A 24,903-nucleotide genomic window follows, 5' to 3' on the forward strand; every position below is an offset into this window, starting at 1 on the left:
TCCCACTGTTCTTATTCTCCTTTCTCAAGCATCCAACGTGTTTGGATTCTCCCACTCTCCTTTCTCAAACTTCCAAGACTCCCAAGAACAAAACCCAAAACAAAAATTGAATGAATCAAAAACCTAAACCCAAAAATAAAAAAAAAATACCCTTCTGGCAAAGAAGACAAGGAAGCAAGAGATTCCCGCGTAGATGAACCACCACACTATTCTGAAAGCTATGCCACCAAGGCCCACCGCATCCAACTTGAGGTTTCGATCAGCATCCAAGCCGCAATCACGGCATTGATAAGGTGCCTTGCGGCTTGGGTTTGTTGATTTTGTTTGGGTCTATCGAAGTTGGGTTTCTCTCAAGCACATCATAGCAAGAGATTGTGGCTTGGGTTTCTCCCTGGGTCTGTTGAAGTTGAAATGGGTTTGTTGATTTCATTGTTTCTCTATTTCTTTATCTTTGGTTCTCTGCGTCTTCGTCTCTGGATTTGTTGAGAAGTGTTGTGCTTTAGAGAACTCGAGTTCCATGGGGACAATTTTCCTCCTTAGCTCTGCCAATACATGGAACTTGAGTCTCTAAAACTTGAGTTGCTACAAGAAACTCGAGTCTAAAAAGCTCAAGATATTAGTTTCCTAAATAGTTTGGAAACGTTGTTAACTAATAAAATTGTTAGTAAAATGGTGTTATTTTGCAAAAAGATCCCTTTTATCCCAAAAGAGAATAAAAGAAAAATGGAAAAAGATGCAATGATGAGAACTCTTTCCATTGTGGCATTATCTATGGTGTTGCATAAATCATCATTGCATCTTTTTCTCTTTTTTATTTTCAGCTTTGTTCTTGAGAATCCGCGCATTGACTCATCCATCTTGCATGTGTTTGTTTATTTTAAAGGATGCGCCCTTTAAACATATATTAGTAAACCATTTTAGAAAATTTAAAAGAGACTTCCCCCAACTTTTTTTCTCCTTTTCTTTTTGCCCTGGCAAACCATAAGTTATAATTATGTTCAGAATGTACTACAAGCCCATGGCAACAATGGTGAATTAAGTCTTCAAATGAGTTGTGCTACAAAATAAGCAATTACATTATGGGTTAAAGAATATTTTTGTTGTATATAGACTGTACTAACTTACATCTTTGTCAAAATTTCAACATAAATCACTATCTTTGTGTGCCGCTCATCAACGTAAAATGTCAGAGAGGCATAGCTGGCAGAACCGATCGACTAGACTTGCTTTTTGCAATTCTGGAACAGAACATAAATAATAACAATACTGAGGACAGCAAGAAGAGCCTGAAATACGTTCTCATCTCTTGCAGCCCAACATCAAGCACCTCCATCTTTTTCCCATGCCTACTGCTCCTCTGCATCAAATACCCATTGAGATACTCATCGATGGATTCCTCTGTGTCTCTGTTGGGAACATACACCTTTGAATGGACTTCACCAAGTTGTTGTGGACCCAATTTGAAAATAGTGAAAAATGCAGCAGACCAGTCATTGAGAACTCTCTGAAAGCCAAAAAGAAGAAATTGTTAAAGAAATGTGAACCTATTACTCATTCTCAATCAACTGCAGACTCCCTCTACTCAAATGAAGGAAGAAAGAAGATAATCTCATTCTCAATCAACTGCAGACTCCCTCTACTCAAATGAAGGAAGAAAGAAGATAATCAAAAGCATTGAAAAGACATGGAGCAATCCAAACTAACACACATTGAAGGTAGTGAGGTCAGTGGGGTTGAACATTTTAAAGCAGTCTTTGGACGAGGCTGCTCCATCTCCATATATCTGTCAGTGAGTGCAAAATGGTAAGGATGTGAATGAGTCAAATTGATGTAAGCAATTACAGGATGAGAATTCTGATTTCACAAACCTCAAATGTGAACGCCATGGGCACCCTTATAATGTCATACATGTAATCTGTTGCAGTCCCATGTGCCAAATACCTAAAATAGAGCAAAGTCAAAATAATAAAAAGATGTAATTGAACATGTTTAAATGGTAATTTTCCATGTTCCTAATGACTCCTTCAGACTTTAGAGTTAAGACCTGATGAACATGAACAACCTTATATGATGTGCCATACTGCCATATACCTAAAATATAAGCTAACATTAAACTAATGGAAAAAAAAAATCATAATTAACACCTCAAATCTGTTTTCCCAAATGGATCTTCTAGACTCACTGAATATCAGCACTCTTTAGCTTCAAGACCATGTATTTTGCATTTAATATAAGGATGGAAGATAATTGTTCACGATCCTCATAGCTAGATTCTTGATTCAATCTCTAAGGCCATTGTCTTAGTTGGCATTGAGGTGATTGCTCTACATAAATGAGTATCAAGTCTCCTCTAACTAATGGAATGTTTTCACAATGATCACTGATCTCAATATAAAGTAATACTAACCCTACAGAGCCTCCACCCGATCCAGTCATGCAACGGTTTTGGCAATGAAGACGGTTCACTTCTTCAAGCAACAGTTTCATCTGGTGCGAAGAAACTCCATCAGGTGTAGTGTTTCTATGGTCATATGGCATAAAGAGAGCCTGAACAAACAAGCAGCCAAAGATGTTAGCTGTATGCAAAAGTATATTGTAAATTGAAGGCCAAAATGAATTGAATAGGAAAAGAAAAACATTCACATAGAATCTAAATAATGAATTTCAAATTATAGAAAATCAGTACTTCTAATTCATAATTTAGGAGGGCCTTGAGTTCCCCCAGACAGCATTGACAATCCAAATTTCCACTAATTGCATCAAACAAGCACAATGCCAACTAGGCACAAATGCTGGACAATTCTGTCATCTATGTAATCATTGAAAGGCATATATGACTGGGTTCTGGGAGGGGGAGATGTAAGAAAAATTATGAACTTGACCCTTAACCCATGTGTTATATTTGGTTTTCTTCGGCACAGGGATCATCTTATTTCCTCTCTATAAAAACATCATGTCTGTCCTTCTATCTATAAGACACTTTGAGCTTTTGTCTTTCCTCAATGAATTTTTAAGACTCATATATTAGGCTGTAAATGAACTGCTCAAGCTCAGCTCAAGGAAAAAACTTTTTATGTTCATTTATTTAGCAAATTAACCTAGCTCACATTCAGATTTAGGCTCAAGTATTCAATGAGCCAAGCTTAAACATAATAATGTGTTCGGGAATTAGCTCATGAGTATGAGGCTTGATTTGAGTGTATATATATAACATTATGTGTTTTAAATGTATACATATATAAAAATATACTTATAAAAACTTGAAATTTGGATTGCATTAATTTGTAAATAAGTTTATAAGATATTAATTTATTACTTGTAATTTATTGATAACATAAATAGCTCATTTCGCAATAAATATTATATATAATTTTTAACAATACAAGGTTGGTGAATTTAATTTTTATAAGTTCATAACCAAACATCATTATATCTAATTAAATCAAATAATATAATTTCAATTATGAATTAGTTATTAATTATTACTATAGATTTGTGAATGAATAAATTTTTTTGCTATGTCATTATATATATGGGGAAAGAATAAGTTAGCCGAGTAGCTTGTGACAAAATCAAGCTTAATTGACAAGAAAATGAACCAAACTTGAACGTGCAATCTAGTTTGGTGATGAGGTCCACCACTCAGCATGTTTCATATTCAAAAACATGCAACATCTTAAAGAAGCATTAGGAAAACCAAATCACTCTTTTTCTGGGTAACTCTGAAAATACCTTAACACATTCTTCTTTTTGGATGTGAATATGGCAGATCTGGTGCTCAATCTATATTTTATTGCTGATAAATTTTGGAATCATTGGTTTGGTGGTGGAGGAGATTATAGGAGTATTTGTTGCTTATGTTTCCCTGGAAGATTTTCATATGGAAAGATCACATTAGGTATGAGAGAGACTTTTAGTGGGAGTGTTACAAAACTGAGCTGACGCAAGTCAAACAATTAATAGGTTATTTGAATTGAGCTTCACAAAAATTACAAGCTAGAATCAATATTACTATCAATCCAACCTAACTAGCCCCATTTGAACACTGTTTACGTACATGAGCTAGTTAACAAGCCTATAGAAGCACATCTGTCATCCTAACCAAGACTAATTTTGATCTCAACTGGCTTGTTCGTGTAATGTGAAGTTCTGATTCACACAAATAACCAGTGTTTGTTAATTTTAAAAAAAAATTTCACGACAACCCTTGCACATGACCCCAGTATCTTACCACGCAATATGCCCTGTCCAAGACATTAAACAAGGCAGAACCAACCAAAACACAGCCAAGCTAAAGCTGTTTATGAGCCATTATGATAATTTTTTTTTCCTTGAAAGGTGGTACAGCACAACGAAAATAACAAGAATGTTAAAGACATGAATAGTTTTCAGTTCATTCAATTGTTAGGCCCTCTTTTAATGCTATAATTTTGGGTAGGCTGTTGATAAATTATTAATATAAAACTTTTTGAAGATAAAAATCACTTGCACAGTTGACAACAGTCAACAATGAATGTTGGCAGGAACCTCAATAAAACTTACCTCCATTCCAGAGTGCACATTAATCCATACATGTGGATCAAAAGATATGGCAAGTTTCCGCATTATTTGAGTTTCCGGCTCACTAAAAGGACCAGTACCAGGATTTTCCTCATACGGATCATAGTCCTGTAATTAAAGAACAAAAATGAGAAAAACTTTCTTAGGATAGCATAACATCGAGTATGAAGTTGTATAGTTGTGAAAGAAAGAGGGTGCAAATCCTTAAATAATTAAACCTAAAGCCTCACCCATAACCCAATAGTGTAAAAGTGCTTTGTCAATCAAAATAAAAAAGGTCCACCTCAGCATATTTACCAAATTAATACATCAACACCAACAAGCTTTAGAGATGCACACAGCATGCATTACAAAATATATAAAATGATAAGAGATGACAAACCTTCTCCTTCTTGCCCCAGTCAACACTCCAATTTCGGTTGAGATCAACCCCTCTCCCTGCCCAAAAATACAAACTTAAGGATTTCAATATATTTCCAAGTAGTCATCTAACTTTTGAAGAAAGAAAAGTCAGGAGCATGACCATTTCTCCTCTCACAAAGATCCCCTGCTTCAACAATCTTGCGACCATTCAAATTTTCCATTGGCACTACCTGACATTTCATAGCATATCAGCATAATAAAATTACCAAAGTTCTGTACAGTATTTCCCCAAAAATAGCAAAGACAGCTGCATTTCTAACAATTTGATCCTTTGGATATAAAGGCATGTCCTTTTATCACTGCAATAAACGTTTTGATACAGCTCAGGCATGTCTTTCTAACTAAATATCAATCTGAGACTTTGTAGAAAAACAACCATAAAGTTTTTACTGATCAACTAAGTTCTAATGATCAATCTAATGTTTGATGAAGTACATAAACACGACCAACATGGAAGGATATATTCTCCCTGAGCATCTAACTTTGTGACACATATATTGATACAGCACTGAAAGCCATTCCATTCACTCAGTGAGCTTGTATATAGGCACCAATGTAGCAAGTTGATAATGTGGATCAAAATCCAAAGCATAATTTCAATTAACTCAGTAGAAGCAAAATGTTATGGAAATTTAATTAAAGCTACCTTTATGACAAGCTTGTCAAGGGTACTGTTTAGAGAAGCTGAGTCCACGTTGGGTAGAAACTGCTCTTCACTTAAGATTGACAAAATCCGGAAAGCAAGTTCAGTTGAAATGAGTTCCCTTCCATGCTGACCAAAACTCTGGAAGACAAGGAATTATCTGTCAAAAACAGCAGCAATTACCAATCTGAGATTATCTATCCACTACATGTTGGAGATAAGATTTCCAAAGTACATTCTTTTTATATTTCTAATATCAATAGTTTACGCTTAACAACTGGACAAAATTAATGCCTAACAAGCAACTACTTAGTTAAAATCTTGTTAAAGGAGTCCATATGTGATCCAACACAGGCACTTGTGTAGAGAACTTACAAGAAGGATCCGAAACTTTGAGCTGTCATCGTTATCTTTCCTTCCTCTGCAATATGTGACCACTGAGATCTCTGCCTGGTAGCCCTTATTTATAGATTTAATTGTTTCCATCTGTTAAAGACATTAATAATCAGAAATTGAAATCAAGCGTTATCACTAGTGCAGATAAATCACAACAACCTACAGTGAGTCTATCCGGGTGCCGACGGACCAAACCGTTTATCATCTCCATCAAATCAACACTGCAAAATTCCAAAGAACAAACAAAGAAAATTAAAAATCACCATGATATTTATTGGATTAGCTATATTCCAAAAGCTTGAGCCGAAAAAAAAATGGCACAGCTAGGCATTTTAAACAAATAAATTGGATAAGAGGGCTCTAAATTCCAAAATTATAGTTTTTTTTTCCCCTTTATTTCTTTCCTTTTATGGGGCTAGTTTAGTTAGTTCAGTTGAATATACTAAAAATGAAACAATTTTTAAAAAAAAAAATTCAAGTTCCAGGATCAATTTCTCAACAACCAAACGGAGCATAAAAAATAATCAAGACCCAGATTGAATTTTCACAAGTTCAACTAAAAAAGAAACAATTTTTGACCTATAAAACCACGTAAGCTTTACTACGAAGTTGCAAGATTCAAACAATATATGAACTTTATCAAATCGAAATCACCAATTCCAACAAAACCCATTATTGTCCTATAAATTCCGAAGAATCAAAGAGCAGAAATAGAAAATCTGGGCAAAAGGAGAGAAAATAGAGAGTGGGTTTGATAGGGAATTACCTGGAATGGTATAGATCGCGGTTGATGGGCACTAATGGCGGGTGAGTGAGATTGTCATTATTCCCATTAACGAGGAAGAAACTTTGCAGAAAAGCAAAGAAGAAGAGTGAAAGGAAATGACCCATGTTAAAAGCAATCGAAGAACAACAACAAGATTCTTCCGTGTTGCTCTATTTGCTTTCATTTCATTTTTGTGCAAACAAAAATATGTGACATTTTTGTCTATGTTTGTCTTTAGCCGTGGGAAAAAAAAAAATGTAAACAATTATGAAAGAAAGACTTTGCTTTTGAAATTTCGGAAGATTGAAAAGGTTACAGAGAGAGAGAATGTACGGGGCTTTTGACGGTCTCCGAAATTTTCCACATTCAACAGTGGATTTCTTTTGATAATTGATCCAGCCGGTTTTTTTTTTTATTTTTGTTTTTTCGGATAAATTCGGTTTTTAATGGTTGGATTTTTTTTTTTTTTTTGGGGAAAATCAGAGGTGAAATATACAGTGTTTCCATATTGAATAAGTGCTGCATTCTCAAAAAAAAAAAAGGAATAAGTGCTGCATTATATTTGCATTTGCACTTGGATTTTTTTTTTCTTTTTAAAAAACTCTCAAAATAGTCCAAAGATACCAGGTCCAAATAAATCATGTAAATATAATATTATTATTAGCTGTTATAAGTGAGAAAAAAATAATTTAAATTATGAATTTAAAATATAACTAGTAACGACTTAACACATATAATTTATTATAAAATTGTTGTAAAATTATTGTAAACATATTACTTCCTATCATTAAATAAATCATGTAATTAATACTTAAAAGTATATATTAATGCTTAAAAGCCAGCACAAGACAGTGGAATATTTTTTTTGCTAATCAAAGATAGTGGAATTGAAGATTTATCACTTTTACATATAATACCCTCTTAGAATATGATGTTACTTGTAACAAATACATAACATACTCTTTTTTTTTTTTTCCCTATAGTATATTACACATCTTGTTGAATAAGAGATTTGATGTCTTGGTCTGATGATAAAGAGCTATCACCAGAAGTGAATGCCATGGGGTTGAAACTCTCTCAAAAAAAAAAAAAAACTTAAGGAATATTATTAATTTTAGTACATAATATTTCATAAATTAATAATATAATATGTCAAATTTTAAATACTACATATATAATAATTTTAAAAAAATTATTTGCTATCTTGCTAATATGACATGACAGTACTTACATTTTATTATTATGTTAATTTTTAATGATCTTACTTATAGTAAATTGGTAGTATCTTGCCTACATTTTTTTTAGGCGAATTGCAAACATCTCATGAGATTTCTTTCAAACATGCTCCTTGTGATTACCCGGTGAGTTAATCGGACAGTACTGCATAAGGATTTGGGCGACCTTGATTCAAACAAAATGACATAATTTGACCCTTCTATTACAATTGTGTTTATAGAATATTGGTGGTTCAAAAAATTTATAATTTGACATCACAAAAAGTTATTTTATCATTGCACTTTATAAAACATCTAATATCAGTGGTGTAAGTGCACAATCTTTACCCGGTCCAATCACTAAATGGACTCAGGCCCAAAGAGCCTTATACAATAAAATTTATAAAGCGTGGGCTTGAAACCTAGGTTTTTCAGGTATTGGACAACTAGTAGGTAGGCTAGATTGCCACTATCTTCACAATCAATGGATGAAAATAACGGAAATTCTCCTCGGACGTAAGCCGAGGATCACTTGTATTGCCTTTCTTTTTTTAAACAAAAGATTAAAACTGAACATAATGTGTACAGTGCTTTCGCTATCTCTCTCCCTTTTTCTTTTTTCTGATCCCCCTCCTAATGCCTCTTTCTCTCTTATATCAATCTTCTTCTCCCTTTCATCTTCCACGTGTAGTACAGATCACCCAATTAGATACTTGTCCCATTCACCACCTTCTTGAAGTCTTCAAACAATAGCTGAAAGGCTGAACATTACTGTTCAGAGGTCATTTCCCCATAAATGCGGCCAAAGAGGTAGATGTAGGGTCTTTAATGCGGTGGTAACAGTCTTTTCCCTTTATATTTCTTATACGTTCTTCTTCTCTATAACTGTGTGGAATATACCTTTACCCACTAAGCCTTCTAGAATCCTCTCCCCAAACATCATGACGTGTTATGTGATCTTCACTTGACTTAGCCGAGGAGATGCCTCTCCTCAGAAAGCCTCATCAACCTTTCTAGCAGGAGCTGGCTTATGGGCCTCAAAGGCTCTGCTCGGACAAGCTCACACCACCAAATCAAGCTCAAGGCCCAAATGCGTGTTTTGACCATTTTACACCCACAAGTGATTTTATTTTAGTAATCAACACAATAAAATAATATATCTACTACAATAAACAATAACAACCACCAACACAATAAAATAATATAACTTTTAATAATTTTTTTTACCATCTTATTTAACCATCTTTGGTTGTGCACTGAACTGCCAAAATTTGTGGCTTTCCTTCTACCATTGCAGCATGCTTTTTAGTATTGGTGGTGTTAAAAATAGTAATATGACTTTTTATCGCCACCAATACTAATGCTCTTTGTATGGATGAAAGGCCCAGGAATGCATATTAGGTCATAGGTTTTATTTGAGGACATTTAGTAGTCTAAAGACAAGTAGATGTTAGCAAATAAGTACAAATTAATGAATTATGGAAGGATTCTAGTCATGAGAGTTTTGGAAGGTAGTCCGAGGAGAAATGCCTCCTCGGCTCAGCAGGGTAGAGGTTAGAAGGGTTGATCTGCCATCGAGAGCAATACTTCGGACAATTCTATTGGTAAAGACAAACATCAGGAGGGAATAGGACAAAGGGAAGCTGAGAAATATCTAAGAGAAAATTGCTACCACCGCATTAAATGCTCTGCAGCTAACTCCCTAGCCGCATTAATGTGAATGTGATACTTGAATAGTAATATTCAACCTTATAGCTATCTATGAAGACTTCAGGAAGGTGTTGATGGGACAAGTATTAAAGCCAACAATCTGGTCTACACGTGGAGGGTTGAGATGAAGTGGTGAGGGTGAATATAAAGAAGGAAATCTTCATTACAAGAGGGGCATGGGATAATTAAGGAAAGGAAAAATCACTGTATACTCAAAAACTGTAATAGTGTTTAAGTCTGAGATAAATATATAAAAACTATCATCTTCGAACTTTGCCGAGGAGGATTTTCTTTGCATTAAACTGTTTATCTTTCAATTACCATTTAGCCAACTATTATTGCGGTCTAACACTTTGAAGTTCAGTTTCTAGACCACTCTCTACAAATTCATTGTTTTGGGCTCTTTGGCCCTTAGTCATTTTTCACTTTTGGGCTGTCCAAGCGAAACGAGTCCTTACACTCTTATAAAAGTAACACAAAGTGGCTGTGTGCATTTGAGTGATTTTTTTTTTTTTTGTAAGAAGAAATTTGAGTGATCACATTATTATACAAAATTCATTATTAATAAAAATATGATTAAATATCTTTTTTTTTTATATATAAGATTAAATATCTATTTTAAAATTTAATAATGTAAAAAAATATTTAATTTTTAAAAAAATATATCATATATCATATAACATATCATATACTATATAATAAAAGTTGGATTTAGAAATTGTGGATGCACAAGACTTGTTTAATTATTAAGTTGTTGCATCAAATTACATAATTTTTTTAGATAGAAACAACAATTTAATTGTTATCAACTTTTCTTCTATTGCATTAAATATTTTTTAGATAGACACAAATTTTTCCTCTTAATTGTTAATGTAGTTTAATTAAACTTTTGCTACCTATGTACAGTTTGAAAGATATATAAAATTTTGTAAAATCTTTTGAAAAAATTTGTACCATTTCTCTATCTTAGAAACCTATATCAATCAGGTTAGGTTTCATCTACTTTGCATAATTGCATTGGAGAAAATCATTATCTTAAAAGAAGTTTGACATGAAAAAATAATAATAAAAATTTGACCCGAAATAGATGTTAGTGTGTGTATGTGTGATGTGTCATATGCAGAACAAGACAACAAACCCATGTGTTTTTTAAGGCAATTTGTAAAACCCAAATTTTCACATCATGAAATGGGCTCAAAAACCCCAACTATTCTTCATTTCACGAATTGTACTTGAAAGTTGAAACCTGTGATTCTTGGCCCAATTTGAAAATCATGAAGATTATTGGGCAAATACCTAATTAGTATAGTTTAAGACTTAAGTGATCTTTAGTTTTCCTAGGCCTTCAAATTGTCTTGGCCCAAAATCTAATATTTTTATTTTCGATTAAAATCTTACTCTTTGTTTGTTTCGACATTAATATTTTTTAGAAAATGATAATCAATCATTTTCCAAAAAAACCATTCAAAAAAAAAAAAAAATTTCAAAAAACATTTTTTAGAAACCTATCTCATATAAAATTTCGCTATTAAAACAAACAGAGCGTTATTGATGTGCCACAAGTTACCCAATAAAATTAAGCTATCATTTCTTCACATGTACTGTTTTACATGTAGAATGTAGTAGCATTAAGTACTACTAATACCCTTTGATTTAACCTATTTAGCTTGAATTCAAATATTCTGTCTTATTCATTATGCTCCACCCTATGTTCCACAAATAAAATCATGCTACATGTCCACTTATTTAATTAAATGTTAAATTTATGCATTTTATTATTTCAATTACCTAAAATAAATAAAAAATTAAAAAACCCATTAGATTCTCACTATCCCCACCACCACCTTTGATGGCAGCCACTATCAAGATTCCGACAAAGCCTTCAAAGTTGTTGGTCACCACCGAAACCCATAACTCTTCCACTTCGTTCCTCTCAAACCCATAAAAAAACCCACCCAGCTCAATTAATCTTCCTAACACATGGGTTTCGGCCACCATTGGTCCATCTCTGCTCAAATATCAAAAGAATTCCAAACATTGTTTTTTTATTAATAGGTGTAATACTATCCTGATTGTTGTCACCCCTTTTATTTATAACCTAAAAGTATATCTTGAAATTTGAAGGATTATTTTGGTTGTTGAAATGGAGAGAGGTGAACGGACAGGTGGTAGTGTGGTGGTGTTGGGTGGGTTATTCATGGGTTTGAGAGGGAAGAAAGTGGAAGAGTTATGAGTTTCGTCTGAGGTGATCGGCTCGGTGGTAGTGGTTCGCCGGAATCTTATAGTGGCTGTCAGTGAAGGTGGTGGCAGGGGCAGTGATAATATTATGAGTTTTTTTTTTTACTTTTTATTTAATTTAGGTAATTGAAATAATAAATTGCATAAATTTAGCGTTTAATTAAATAGGCGGGTATGTGTCCTTTTTTTTTTTTTGGTTAAAGATAGAGTGAAGTAGGAAGAATGAGATAGAAGATTTAGACTGTTCAGCTTGTGCTTTATAAATTGCCTCGGCACAAATGTTGCCTAAAAAATAGCTTAAATAGAAGGTCATTTTTAAAAAATTTAAATTAACAAACTACAGCCAAGCAGGAATAATATCACCTTTCTTTTCTTCTTTTATTTTTTATTTTTTCCTTCCTTAAAACAAATTGGGGTATTCGAACCTAGGTACACTATTTAATTATAAGGCTTTTGGTGGCAAGTAGAAACTAGAAAGTACTCTTGTCTTCATTGATTGGCATTAGAGTGACCAACCATTATAGGACTAGGATCCAAGGAAGCAAATGTGAGGACTCCTCACTGAGGAGCTCTGGGTTGCATTCCAATCTGGCCATTTCTTGCTCATCTAAAGTTACCCAAGCTTCTATCCCATCACCCAACCTTGTGTCAGCCAAAATTACTAGATTCATGAACAACGAACCACTTGAACCAATGCTGCTGACCCATATAGGCTTTCCCCACCCAAAATCAGCTTCATCGAATCCAAAACTGCACCAACTGCCAGACCCAAAGTAGTCTGCTTCCTCTTTGGATCCTAGCCCTCCTCCTATTTCTTTGAGTGACTCATACATCACAGAATTCCTCTTTTTCACCTCTCAGTTTTTTAACAAAATCACCATTAATTTTTTATATTGCACCCCTTATCTCACTCACCAAGCCTTGCAATTAATCCTGCCTCATCATTGCCCATGCATTGAGCAGCTGCTATCCAAAGGAGATATCCAGTAGAATACTTCGGCAGAGGCAGTGCTAGCAGATCCACTAAATGGGTCAACAAGGAAGGCTTTTGAAAACCATTTTTTTCTCTAGAGGCAACTGAAACCACCTCTACACTCATAGGGTGTTGCACACATGAACTAGTTGCTTGCACCTTAAGAGTGGCTATTGCAGAGACATGATACACAATTCTTCTCGTCACACTCTAAGCCATAAATCATTTGTGGGGAAGAGATAATTTGCCTCAAAATTGGGGTATACAGATACTGCTGCTTCATAAGATCCTCTAGCTATTGTAGGCCATGCCTTAAGAAAGCCGCTCAGTGCTACACCATCTAGGATCTTGTGTGAAATGCACGCTCCAATGGCTATGCCACCTGTAACGTCCCTATCAGTCAGAAAAAAAAAATGTTAAGGTGAGATTTTTTTAGCCCACATGTGCCCCCACCTAACCCCACTACCCATCATTCTCCACCACTCATTTTTCTCTTAATTCTTCTCTCTTTTGGCCGGCTCTCACTTTTCTTTCTCTCTTTGATTTTTCTTTCTTTTCTCTTCACTTAAACACACTTATTTCTCAACTCACCCGCCGGCCTCCTCTCCAAAACATACCATCTCACCATCATTTTTCCAGCAAGATCACCGAAAAAATACTTAAGAACCCATAAGCATCTTCATCATTTTATTTGAGGTAACAATTTCTAATCTTTTGGTGGGTTTTACACTTTTGCTTGAGGATATTTTTTATCTAAGTTTTGATAATGATACTCATGTGATTTATGAACATTGGAAGTGATATTTATGTGTTTTTATGTATGGGTTTTGTATTGGTGGAATTTTTGATGAGTGGGTATATATATTTTGTGCTAAAATGGCTATTCAAGGTTTATGTATGGTGGAAAAATTTTGGGGTTTTAAGATATAATGTATGATGGTCGGTAAGTTTTAATTTTGCCATTGTCATTGGGTTTAGTTGGAGTTAGTGCAATGCTAAATTTATTGTCTTGGAGGATATGTTGATTTTTGCTTTCATGGGTCTCTTAATGATGTAGTGTAAATCTTATGAAAGCTAGTCATAATGTTGGAGATATTATGAAATGAGTTAACTTTATAAATTGGAGTTGATACCTTGTGAATAAATTTGTTGAGAAACTTTGGGAATGGTATATATTATTATTGATGAAGTTAAATAGTAGGCTTGTCTAATTAAGTGTTTATTTGGCAAATCCTAAATTTTGGTTAGATACAATTTCAAGTTCTATACTTATTGTGATAGGTTTACTCGATATTGTTTAGGTTCTAGCTAATCTCCTTGGAGCTTGGAGAGTTAGGCTTTTGTGGTTACGAGGTAAGTAGCTTCTTAATGGAATATTTTTGGAAAATTACCATATCTCACAAACGATATTTTTGGGTCAAACACATTTTGGAAAATTATATATGGATATATGTTTTCTTAAAATTGTCGTGTTGTGACCCTATTACATATTATTATAAATAAAAATGCATCATATTTGGTATGACATTTGGGGAAATGCATGAATTGTTGATATGAAAAAAAAATGAGCATCTTTTATTTAATCTTTGATAAGGAAATTATGAATTCTATGGTATAATAGAAAATTTAAAGATGCTTATCTTATCTTAGTACTTGAGAAATTAATAGAAAATATTTTTAGCAAGAATGAAGTTGAAAACCTTACAAACTTTGTGGAAGTAGATTATTCAAGGTTTTTCTGAAACTACTTGGATATAAACTATGTGTTTCAAAGTAATGTAACTTGTGAGCATTATGTAGTTTTAACACTATGCCATGTGTGATTTCTCGGTGATCACTCGATTTGGTTTTCATAGTTTTTGTGACAATAGAATCAAATCTAGGTCAGTGCTTTTTCACTTTGGATGACGCGTTCTTCCTTGCTGCCCATGGGGGGGAAGAGGTTCCTTAATTGTGTGTGGGTGAGGCTGCTGTCCATGGGGTTAAGAGACCACATGCAAGAGATGGCCTATTTGATGCGCTCTCTCTGCTGTCCATGGGGGGAGAGAAAAACCTTGAGGGTATGGGTGAGGCTGCTGTCCATGGGGCCAAGAGTTTGCATACCAGAGAGGACAATGGCATGCCAGTTGTGAATGGGTGGATCCCCTGACCGATCTATATGGTAGTGTGGTATATTATTATGATAATTTATCTTATGTTAGATATTATGGCTTTGGAATTTATATTGTTAGTGCTCACTGATTATAGTATATTGTTTCAAGATAGTTACTTAGAGAAATTTGGTATTTCATTATTTAATCATTCTTGTCATATTATTATTATTGAAGATGAAACTTGCATTTCCTCCACCCCATTAATTATGCTACTTACTGGGCTCTGTCTCTTCCCATTATTTTTTATAAACTTTTCAGAGTAGGCAATAATATTTTGAGAAAGCTTTTTGGTGGCTAATAGTAGTTAGACTAACTACTGATGGAGGCTGAACTTTTGTAATGAAGTTATTTGATGATGTACATTTTAGAATAGGCTTGACTCATTCTTTTGTATATTATAGTGGTTGTGACTATATTTCCACTGATGGGACAAGTTGTTGATATGTAATTATTATTCAGACCTATATTCTTTTGTGGCCAATGGTCTTTGTAATTAATGCTTAGAGCTCTGACTTACCTTGAGAGTATATTCAATGAAATTATTAAGATAATTCTTAATGTTGATACTTGATAGGATTTATGTGGATTGAATTGTCAAAAAGTAAAAATTTACAGGTACTTGAGATGTCTTTCTCATGCTTTGAACCCTTTGGGGTTTGGGGCGTGACACCACCACACTTGAAGACATTTACTTGAATATTTGTCACGTAAGTTCCAGCTGATTCTTTCAAAATGAGTTCACAAGGAAGGAACTTATGTAGTAACAACAGGTCAGGTTGGCTAAGAAATTCAGATAGACAAACATTAATTAACTTGGGCTTCCACAAAATAAGACCCTTCATCGTTGCAATTGATACACATATCATCTTTGATCTTTCCCGCTAGTGGATAATATTGGGTTAAGGTCTCTGACAAAGATTTTTTTAGCAATTCTAACCTAGTGGGAATGTTGCTAAGGTTTGAGCCATCTTTTATGGGAACGTATAGAGGATGATTGGAGCGTAGGAAGCAAGAACAAGCTGATCTAAAATGGAAAGCTTAAATGTTTTGAGGTGAGAAGGTGTTGAGGAAGATGTTTTCACGTTCTCCCTGGAAACGATTCCTACCTCCATTTTCATTGTTTTGGTTTTCTTGAAGGGCCTGTTTGGATAGGCTGTTCACAAAGGTATGTTTTAAAAACGAGCGTTTTTAAAACGTGCGTTTTTAAAACATCATTTTAAAAACCACAAACAAGCGTTTGGTAAAAATGTGAAAGTATGCGTTTTTTATTTTTATAGCTACATTAAGCGTTTGGATAAGTTGTTTTAAAAATGACTGTTTGGAGTGTAAATTCCAAAAAAGGACTTAACTATTTTGTTAAGGTTATTTCGTCATTTTTCCTTTAATCAGTGTTTTTTTAATTACACAATCTAGTAAAAATATGCATGGAGGCAGTGGCGGCTCTAAGAATTTTTTCAGGGTGTTTCTCAACAAGCATAAATTACACTGTCTAATAAAAAGAAAAATTTGTTCCTCACAGAAGTTGAACCATGATGATGTCAAAATTAATTTAATAATTAATTAATATGAAAATAAATAAAATAATTGCGTAAATTTTAACAATCTTAATAAAAAAAGTATTTAAAGATGTTAAAAATATATCTTGATTAAAGATTAGAAGATATATCTCATAATTTACTACAAAGATTAATAAATATCCTCTAATTATTTAAGATATTTTTTTAAATTTGTAATTTACTAATATAATTAGCCAAACTATTAATATATTAACCAAACTACTAATATATAAGATATTCTATTCATCTGTAGCACAGAGTTGAAACTATTAATAACATTACACGTATTGTATTTATATACATTTAAAGGCCTTCAAAAAGTAAAGTTTATTTCATTAAAAAAAAAAAAACTACATATATTAAAGTTTGAAATTTTAGCTGGTATTAAACACAAAAAAAAAAAATTGTAGCAGGTATTCAACTTTTTTTTTTTTGTTGAGAAAGTAGCAGGTATTCAACTAGTCTAAAACACGTTTTTTAAAACTAAAATACATGTCAAAGTATCATGAAAACAGGTGTGTGGCTGTGGAATTTGTTTTTGTTAAAAAAATATAAAAGATCTCATCTCTATCTCTGTTTCTTTTCTCCCGTCCTCTCTGTCTTTGTTTATTTTCTCTTCTTTTTTGAGAATCTCACCTCTTAGTCTCTCATACAACAAGTAGATTAGAGCACACATCTCTTCCTCTATAACCTTTCTTCCTAAGCAAACTGATCTATCAATGGTAGATCTAACATCTATCTAAGGTTTGAGCTTTTGGTGAAGATGAACGAGCCCAGCCACCAGCCATTTTCAGTGAAGATTTCTATGGGAGGAACTGTGAGAACCGTGAGATCTGTGAGAACACCCTGCACTGAAGATATACATGGGAGAAGGGATAAAGCTGGTATTTCTTATTGTATAGGCGCTATTTTTTATCGTATTAGCGCTATTTTGATTTTCTGAAGAAAAAAAAAGCGGTTAGCCCATCTGCGTTGTAAACGTGATTTGTAAACGTGAAAAATCTGGATTTTGAAAACGCAAATGTACTGATTTTGTGGAGCCAAACGATTTGGCAAATCACGTTTTGTCTAAAACGCGCGTTAAGGTTTTATAAACAGCTTGTCCAAACCGGCTCGAAGTCGGAGGAAACTGCAAGAGCTTCTACTTGGTTTATATGTGAGGTGGCCAAGAATATATATATATATATATATATACACACACACATATCTACACATATTGGTATATATTAAGAGCACTAAAAACAAAAGAGAAAGACGAGTCCTTTTCGAACTCTTTACTTTTCTGATTTTTTTAGCGTGCAAAATTTTGTAGTTTTGGTCGTCACAATTTAAAAAAATGTGTGATTCATATCTATATATGATGTATGGACATCTGACGAAAAAGACGAGTTCTATGGCAGTGATCCTAAAGATTTGGAAGCCAACAATAACTAATGCAATTGTAGCAATCCACAACAATAATTAGAGAGAAGTATTTGGATTTTAGAGTATCATAAATATATTAGGTTTTTTGATAATCTTCCTAAATATAATTTTTGATGAATATCTTCCTAAATATATTAGGATCCTTGATTAAAGTTAATTTGACAATCAAGTACTAGTTCTACGGAAGAGCATTAATGTAATTGGTATTCTAGTACTAAGAAGTTGGACAAAAGTACGAGCCCCACTTTGACAGTTTGACTACTTCCTCAAATCAAAGATGGATGATGCTTTGCTTTTCTGGAGCATGAAGCCTGATGCTACTCTAGATCTATCATTGTTATTATTGGGATGCTGAAGCACCTAGTTCAATTTTTAGACGTTTCCCAAATTTGTTTTTCTATTAGAAGTTTGTTTTCCTTATTTTTGGCTATAATTTGGGGTTTAATTTATTCATTTTACATAAGTAAACTTTTTTTTTGGAGGGTAATAAAAAAAACTAATCTAATTGGATAAAATTTGGGAGCCTTCCACAATTTGGGGAACTTAGGTGGTTGCCTAACTCGTTTGGAGAAATACTATGTTCACAATAATTTCACAACAAATCGTATATAATAGATTGTTATAGATTGTTATTAATGGACAAAAAAGTAACTCACCTGGGGCAAGAGCTGACACTTATCTTAATTATTATTTTACGAGTTAATTATTCACAATATGCTGAGTTATAATTCAATTGTTAATGTTAGAGTTCTATTCTTTAATTTTGTTCAGGTGGTTGCCTTGTGATCAAGGGGAACAACCGAACAGGTGGTCAGCTACAAAATGGGTGTGTAAATGAGTACAAGATTTGAGCTACGTACTGTGTGTTAAAGGAAATTTTGTATTCCCAGAATAGATAATTAAGAAATCATTAGTATCTCATTTTTAATTAGCAATTTAGTGGTTATTAGAAATAGAAATACATATCAGTTGATACCCAAGATGTGTTTATTTACAAACATTAAGATATTGATTGTTGCATACATGTAGAGACATTGATAAAGTGATAAGTATTCTTCTTCTTTCTTTTTTAAATTCTTTTTACTTATTGGAGTATTCGAACCTAGGTTCTCCTTTGTAGGAGAATTGGACAATACCATTTAATCAAAAGGCTTTTGGTGATAAGTAGAAACTACTTGTCTTCATAGATTAGCAATAGAGTGACTAACCAGAGGACTGGGATCCAAAGAAGCAAAGGCGAGGAGCTCTGGATTGCATTCTAATCTAGCCATGTCTCGCTCATCTATGGTTACCCAAGCTTCTATCCCGTCACCCAATCGTGTGTCATTCAAAATTATTAGATTCGTGAATACTGAATCACTTGTACCAATGCTGCTGACCCATATAGGCTTTCCCCACCCAAAATCAACTTCATAGAATCCAAAATTACACCAACTGTTAAACCCAAAGTAGTCTACTTCCTCATTGGACCCTAGCCTTCCTATTTCTTTGAGAGACTCATACATCACAGACTTCCTCTTTTCACCTCTCAGTTTTTTAACAAAATCGCCATTAATTTTTGATATTCCACCCCTTATCTTACCAACCAAGCCTTGCAATCCTGACTCATCATTACCCCTGCACCGAGCACCCACTATCCAAAGGAGATTTCCAGTAGAATACTCCGGCAAAGGCGGTTCTAATTTTCTTCGCAGATTCACTACATGGGTCAATATGGAAGGCTTTTGGAAACCATTGTTTTCTTTAGAGGCAGCCATGACGTGCTTCCATATGAAAGCTGAAAGCACCTCTACATGCGTAGGGTGTTGCACACATGAACTGGTTGCTTGCATCTTAAGTGTGGCTATTGCCGAGGCATGAAACACAAATCTCCTTGTCACACTCTTTCCCTTTTTCGAAGTCGAACCGAACATAGCCATTGATAAATCTCTAAGCCATAAATCATTTGTGGGGAAGAGATTCGTTGCATCAGAATTGGGGTATACAGATACTGCTTCATAAGATCCTCTAGCCATTTTAGCCCATGCCTTGAGAAAGGTGCTGAATGCTATACCATCAAGGATCTTGTGCGCGATGCATAGTCCAATGGCTATTCCACCACACTTGAAGACACTTACTTGAATATTAGTCACGTAAGTTCCAACATATGATTCTTTCAAAATGAATTCACAAGGAAGGAACTTATGTAGTAACAAAAGGTTAGGTTGGCTAAGAAATTCAGATAGACAAACATTAACTTGGGCTTCCACAAAATAAGCCCCTTCATCGTTGCAATCGATGTAGAGATCATCTTTGATCTTTCCAGCTAGTGGATAGTATAGAGTTAAGATCTCTGACAAAGATTTCTTTAGCAATTCTAACCTCTTGGGAATGCTGCTAAGGTTTGAGCTGTCATTAATGGGATAGAAGAGGATGACTGGACCATAAGGAGCAAGAATAAGCTGATCTAATAGGGAAAACTTGAATGTTCTGAGGTTAGAGGGTGTTGGGGAAGATGGTTTGACTTGCTCCTCGGAAGCAATTCCTACCTCCATTTTCATTGTTTTGGCTTTCATTGAAGTTGGAGGAAACTGCAAGAGCTTCTACACTATTTATGTGTGAGGTGGCCAAGGATATATATTGGTACAAATTATGGGCAATAAAAACAAAAGGGGAAGACAAGTCCTTTTCCTTCTCTTCACTATTCTGATTTTTTTAGCGTTCAAAATTTTGAAGTTTTGGTGGTCACAATTTAGAAAAAATTGTGATCATATCTATATATGATGTATGGTCATCTGACGAAAAATACGAGTTCTATGTGGCAGTGATCCTGAAGATTTGGAAGTCAACAACTAAGGCAATTATAGCAGCCCGCAACAATAATTAGAGATAAGTATTTGGAATCTTGAATATCCTAAATATATTATATAGGTTCCTTGATTAAAGTTAATTTACTAATTAGTTTAGCGGAAGAGCATTAATGTTGGTATTCCAGAACTATGAAGTTGGACAAGAGAATACGAGACTCACTTTGACTAATTCCTTGATGAGTTCAACACTTAAAAATGGGAGTCAGCGAATGGCTACAGCTGTTATGCATAAGTAAATTCTTGACTCTCGTGCATTTTTTGGAGACCCAAGTATTTTCTTTCATAATGGTACAGCTCAAACGTTGAAGAAGGGGGTGAGGCACAGTTTCCTTCGGCCAAGGGATATATTAGCTATCTTCTAACATTTAAATTAGAAAATTTAGACTAAACAAATATGACGTTTGTTTTTTTACTACGCTTAGGCTCAACCTCTCTTCCATCAACTCTTGATCATGAGAGATACTAAATGTAGACTTAAACTTTCTTTTAAAAAAGTTTAACACTTGAAATATATTCTAAATAATTTTCATGTATATAAGAATAATAGATTCAAAAATTAGAAAGCACTATGCACTACTGTTATGACTATAACTAATGAAAATACAATCAATGGTTCTTTATCATTTAGGAATAGGAACCACCACCTTCATCAAACACCTCCACATTTAAAGAATTTATAGAAAGACGATTACTCTTTACATAATTCACAAGGCGTTTTAGTGGTTTCTTTTAAGGCATCTCAATCAACAAATAATTTGTGGAAATAATAGCTTCCCTCCACAAGTTCTACGATAATCAAGAACTTATTGCATTCATTGAGTTATTTCTCAACTTCATTCTTATAATGAATGAATATCTCTAATGTCTCATCCTTGCTTACTTAATAAGCACTCATATCAGACTCTTGTGCATTCCAAAACATTAGACAACTTAAGCATATCAACTAAGGCATGTAACATATACTTCAGCCAAAGAAATATTAAAAAACATATATTGGGATTAAACACATTAATATCCAATCAAGCTCACACATGCCCAATATATATATATATACACACACACACACATATATACATGTATGAAATTAAATAAGGCTATACGTGCTCAAATACAACAATCATGTATATATACACACACACACACATATATATACATGTATGAAATTAAATAAGGCTATACGTGCTCAAATACAACAATCATGTATATATATATATATATATATATATATATATATATATATATATATATACATGTATGAAATTAAATAAGGCTATACGTGCTCAAATACAACAATCATGTATCCTCCATATCAATACAAACAATTGTCTCTTAAACTTTATAAATAAATAACACATTTGGCCTAGGGGTGAACTAAACACACTCTAATTGAGATTGAAAACCCATAATAACAGCCCCATTAATGTGCAATTTGTCTCATTCTTTTTTCAAGTTTGACTCAATCAAATATTGAGCTTATATCCACACATTGGAAATTATTAATAAGTGCTCTCATAAAGCTATTTTAATTATCAATTAGTGAATCACTTAATGAAATAGAAAAAACTAAGCAATAAATAAGATGACAGCCACACCCTAAGAGCATTTAAAAGGATTCAAAATAATTTTTTCTCCAATAAAATTCCCAATTTCCTTTATTCATCTGGCCCATACACCATTGCACATAAAAAGGCCAAGGACACATGATTGACATTCACAGCATATTCAGTTACGATGAATTATAAACTAGTCAAGCATCATGCATATCACTAAAGATATTCACACAATGAATTATAAGATTTACACAAATCCAAAAATTCTCAAATCAATTATTAAACATGAAATTCCAAGCTTAAAGTCATGTTTGATGATGCGTTACTAGCACTATTTATCTTCAAATAATATACATATATCAATCGGCCAAAGATCAAACAGATCGAAATTGCAAGATCTATGGACAAATTGAAGTTAGCCATGCCAAAGTTCAATCTTGAACTTAACTCATTGGCCAAGTATAATAATTAACTATTTCTTTAAACTCTGTTGAATTCTAAAATTCAACTAATAAACGAATAACCAATCATGGCATCCAGAATAAAATTAATAAATAAGCACAATTCGTAAATCATGCAAAAGTCAACAGAGTTAATGAATAACGCTCTGTTTGTTTTGTTGGAAAACTTTCTGTAAAGATAGTTTTCCACATTTTCTAGTGTTTGGTAGCACAAAAAAATTGGTCAACGGAAAACTATCTTTAGTCAATGTAAAATCCTAATAAAAATAAGGTTTGTTTTTTATAGGTTGTTTTCCAAATTTTTTTTTGGGAAAACAATCTCTCTCTCATAGTACACTCTCTCACTCTTGCCTTTTCTTTTTCTTTCCTCACACTTTCACTGTCACTAACTCTGGTCTCTCCTCTTCCATAGATCTCTCTCCCTCACTCTCTCTCCATATTTTTTTCCCCTTTATAACACAGTTCTCTAAGTAGATTTTTTTCCTTCATTACTCAATAATTATTTCATTCCTCTATACTAACTTGCAAAAGAGAACATATTTGCAGCGGTAATTATTTCATTCATCTCTACCAAAATCCCAATTCTTTACTTTGAATTACAAACTTGATTTTATTTTTTCTCTAAGAAATTTTTGGTTTGATGGATTCCAATTAGAAGTTTTTTTTGCACATAAAAGTGCTAAAAAAATAAAAATAAAAAAAATAAAAAAGAAGAAAGAATGAATGAATGAAGTAAAAGAAGAAAATTTTAAATACAGTGCCTATATGGCTCTAAATTGCTTTTACATAGGATAATCCTTTTCGTTGATAGATACATTATGCAGATACTAATACATTATATGAATACATAATTTTGAGTGATATTAAAAACTTGTGGTTGACCATAATAGACAATTAGTGTACCAGTAAAAAGAGTAGACAGTTAAAAATTATTGTTATTTGTACTTATTAAAGATGTATTCCCCTATCAATTTAATGTATATAGACAAATGGTTAATATATATATATATATATATATATATATATATATGTATGTATGTATTTATGTGTGTGTGGACGTTTCTATCCATATATACGAGCAAGATGAGTGGTAAAGATCATGAAAATTTGACAACTAATTTTGATTGTATCTATTGTCAAAATTTTAGTATGAAAACCAAATTCATTTTTGGTTTTTTATTATTATTTATATTGATTACATTAGTTGGTTTACATAATACACATATTTTAAATTACACAAGAATTATAAAAATTAAAAATATAAATTTGCATACCAAACACCAAAAAACATTCTCAAGCTCATTTTTAAGGTTGTTACCAAACACTGGAAAATGATATAGTTTTTTAGAAAATGCTTTTTAAAAAATGAACAATTTTCTAGAAAACATTAATGCTGAAACAAACAGAGCATAATAGACATACCCATATCTCAGCAAAAAAGAAGAGTATACCCATAGAGGCATTGACGCACAACTAGATCTAGTAAACCGTAAAAATTAGACTAAAAAAAATATATATATCAATCAACCCAAGCGATGGATACAATTATTTTGCTTGGGCCATCATTGAAAAAATTCACATGGCCTTCTCGAAATCGGTCCTGGGTTCCATTTATGTGAAACCCTCATAAAAAATTCAAATATACAATACCTATGAGCCAACACAGAAAAAGATATTATAGAGCCACGTAACCCACAATAAGGTCATAAGCATATATAATATTATATCCAACTAATATTTAAAATACCGAATTGCAGGCACAATTCGTAAAAAGACTGAACAAATGAAAACAAACCCCAGCCAAACAATGATTCAAGTAAGACAAATTAGCCTATTATAATATAATTTAGGCAAGAAAGCAAGTTCTTGAATAGTCTACACTAACTAGGGGCAAAGTAAGTCCAAACCTATTTGCCCATCCAAATCCACCCAAATATTAGTTGGGTTAAATGGGCATCAACCCAATTAGACTCAGTGATTATTGGG

The 24,903-nt window shown here is 33.3% G+C and overlaps 2 protein-coding genes, 1 long non-coding RNA gene and 1 pseudogene across 3 annotated transcripts; 1 reads left to right on the forward strand and 3 right to left on the reverse strand.

The window, feature by feature from the left end:
• Positions 1-1,006: 1,006 nt before the first annotated feature.
• LOC142638515 (uncharacterized) lies at positions 1,007-7,069 on the reverse strand. Its single transcript, XM_075812550.1, has 11 exons — positions 6,789-7,069; positions 6,186-6,243; positions 6,002-6,112; positions 5,630-5,767; positions 5,084-5,153; positions 4,943-4,998; positions 4,543-4,668; positions 2,408-2,547; positions 1,869-1,941; positions 1,709-1,783; positions 1,007-1,504 (listed from the first exon to the last, which is right to left on the reverse strand). Exons 1-11 carry the CDS (start codon positions 6,911-6,913, stop codon positions 1,187-1,189), a joined length of 1,290 nt encoding a protein of 429 aa, XP_075668665.1. The 5' UTR covers positions 6,914-7,069; the 3' UTR covers positions 1,007-1,186.
• A 5,370-nt stretch (positions 7,070-12,439) lies between these two features.
• On the reverse strand, positions 12,440-16,188 carry LOC142615567 (epi-neemfruitin B 7-O-acetyltransferse L7AT-like; annotated as a pseudogene).
• Positions 13,334-15,642, forward strand: LOC142606950 (uncharacterized). The gene is made up of 2 exons (XR_012839207.1): positions 13,334-13,619; positions 14,225-15,642. It is a non-coding gene; the product is annotated as an uncharacterized LOC142606950 (long non-coding RNA).
• Positions 16,189-19,238: 3,050 nt separating the features above from the next.
• LOC142615652 (epi-neemfruitin B 7-O-acetyltransferse L7AT-like) lies at positions 19,239-20,597 on the reverse strand. Its single transcript, XM_075788426.1, has one exon. It carries the CDS (start codon positions 20,595-20,597, stop codon positions 19,239-19,241), a length of 1,359 nt encoding a protein of 452 aa, XP_075644541.1.
• Between the last annotated feature and the right edge of the window lie 4,306 nt (positions 20,598-24,903).

This window comes from Castanea sativa, chromosome 1 (genome assembly GCF_040712315.1).
Source record: "Castanea sativa cultivar Marrone di Chiusa Pesio chromosome 1, ASM4071231v1".
Classification (NCBI taxonomy): Eukaryota; Viridiplantae; Streptophyta; class Magnoliopsida; order Fagales; family Fagaceae; genus Castanea; species Castanea sativa.

Bases quoted from the DNA above. Each gene is read 5' to 3' on its own strand.
- LOC142638515 (XM_075812550.1), bottom strand. From the start codon at position 6,913: ATGGGTCATTTCCTTTCACTCTTCTTCTTTGCTTTTCTGCAAAGTTTC. The intron at 6,113-6,185 runs GTAGGTTGTTGT...TGTCTTTAACAG, and splicing joins GGCACCCGGATAGACTCACT to ATGGAAACAATTAAATCTAT. The intron at 5,154-5,629 runs GTAGCTTTAATT...ATGAAATGTCAG, and splicing joins TTGACAAGCTTGTCATAAAG to GTAGTGCCAATGGAAAATTT.
- LOC142615652 (XM_075788426.1), bottom strand. From the start codon at position 20,597: ATGAAAATGGAGGTAGGAATTGCTTCCGAGGAGCAAGTCAAACCATCT.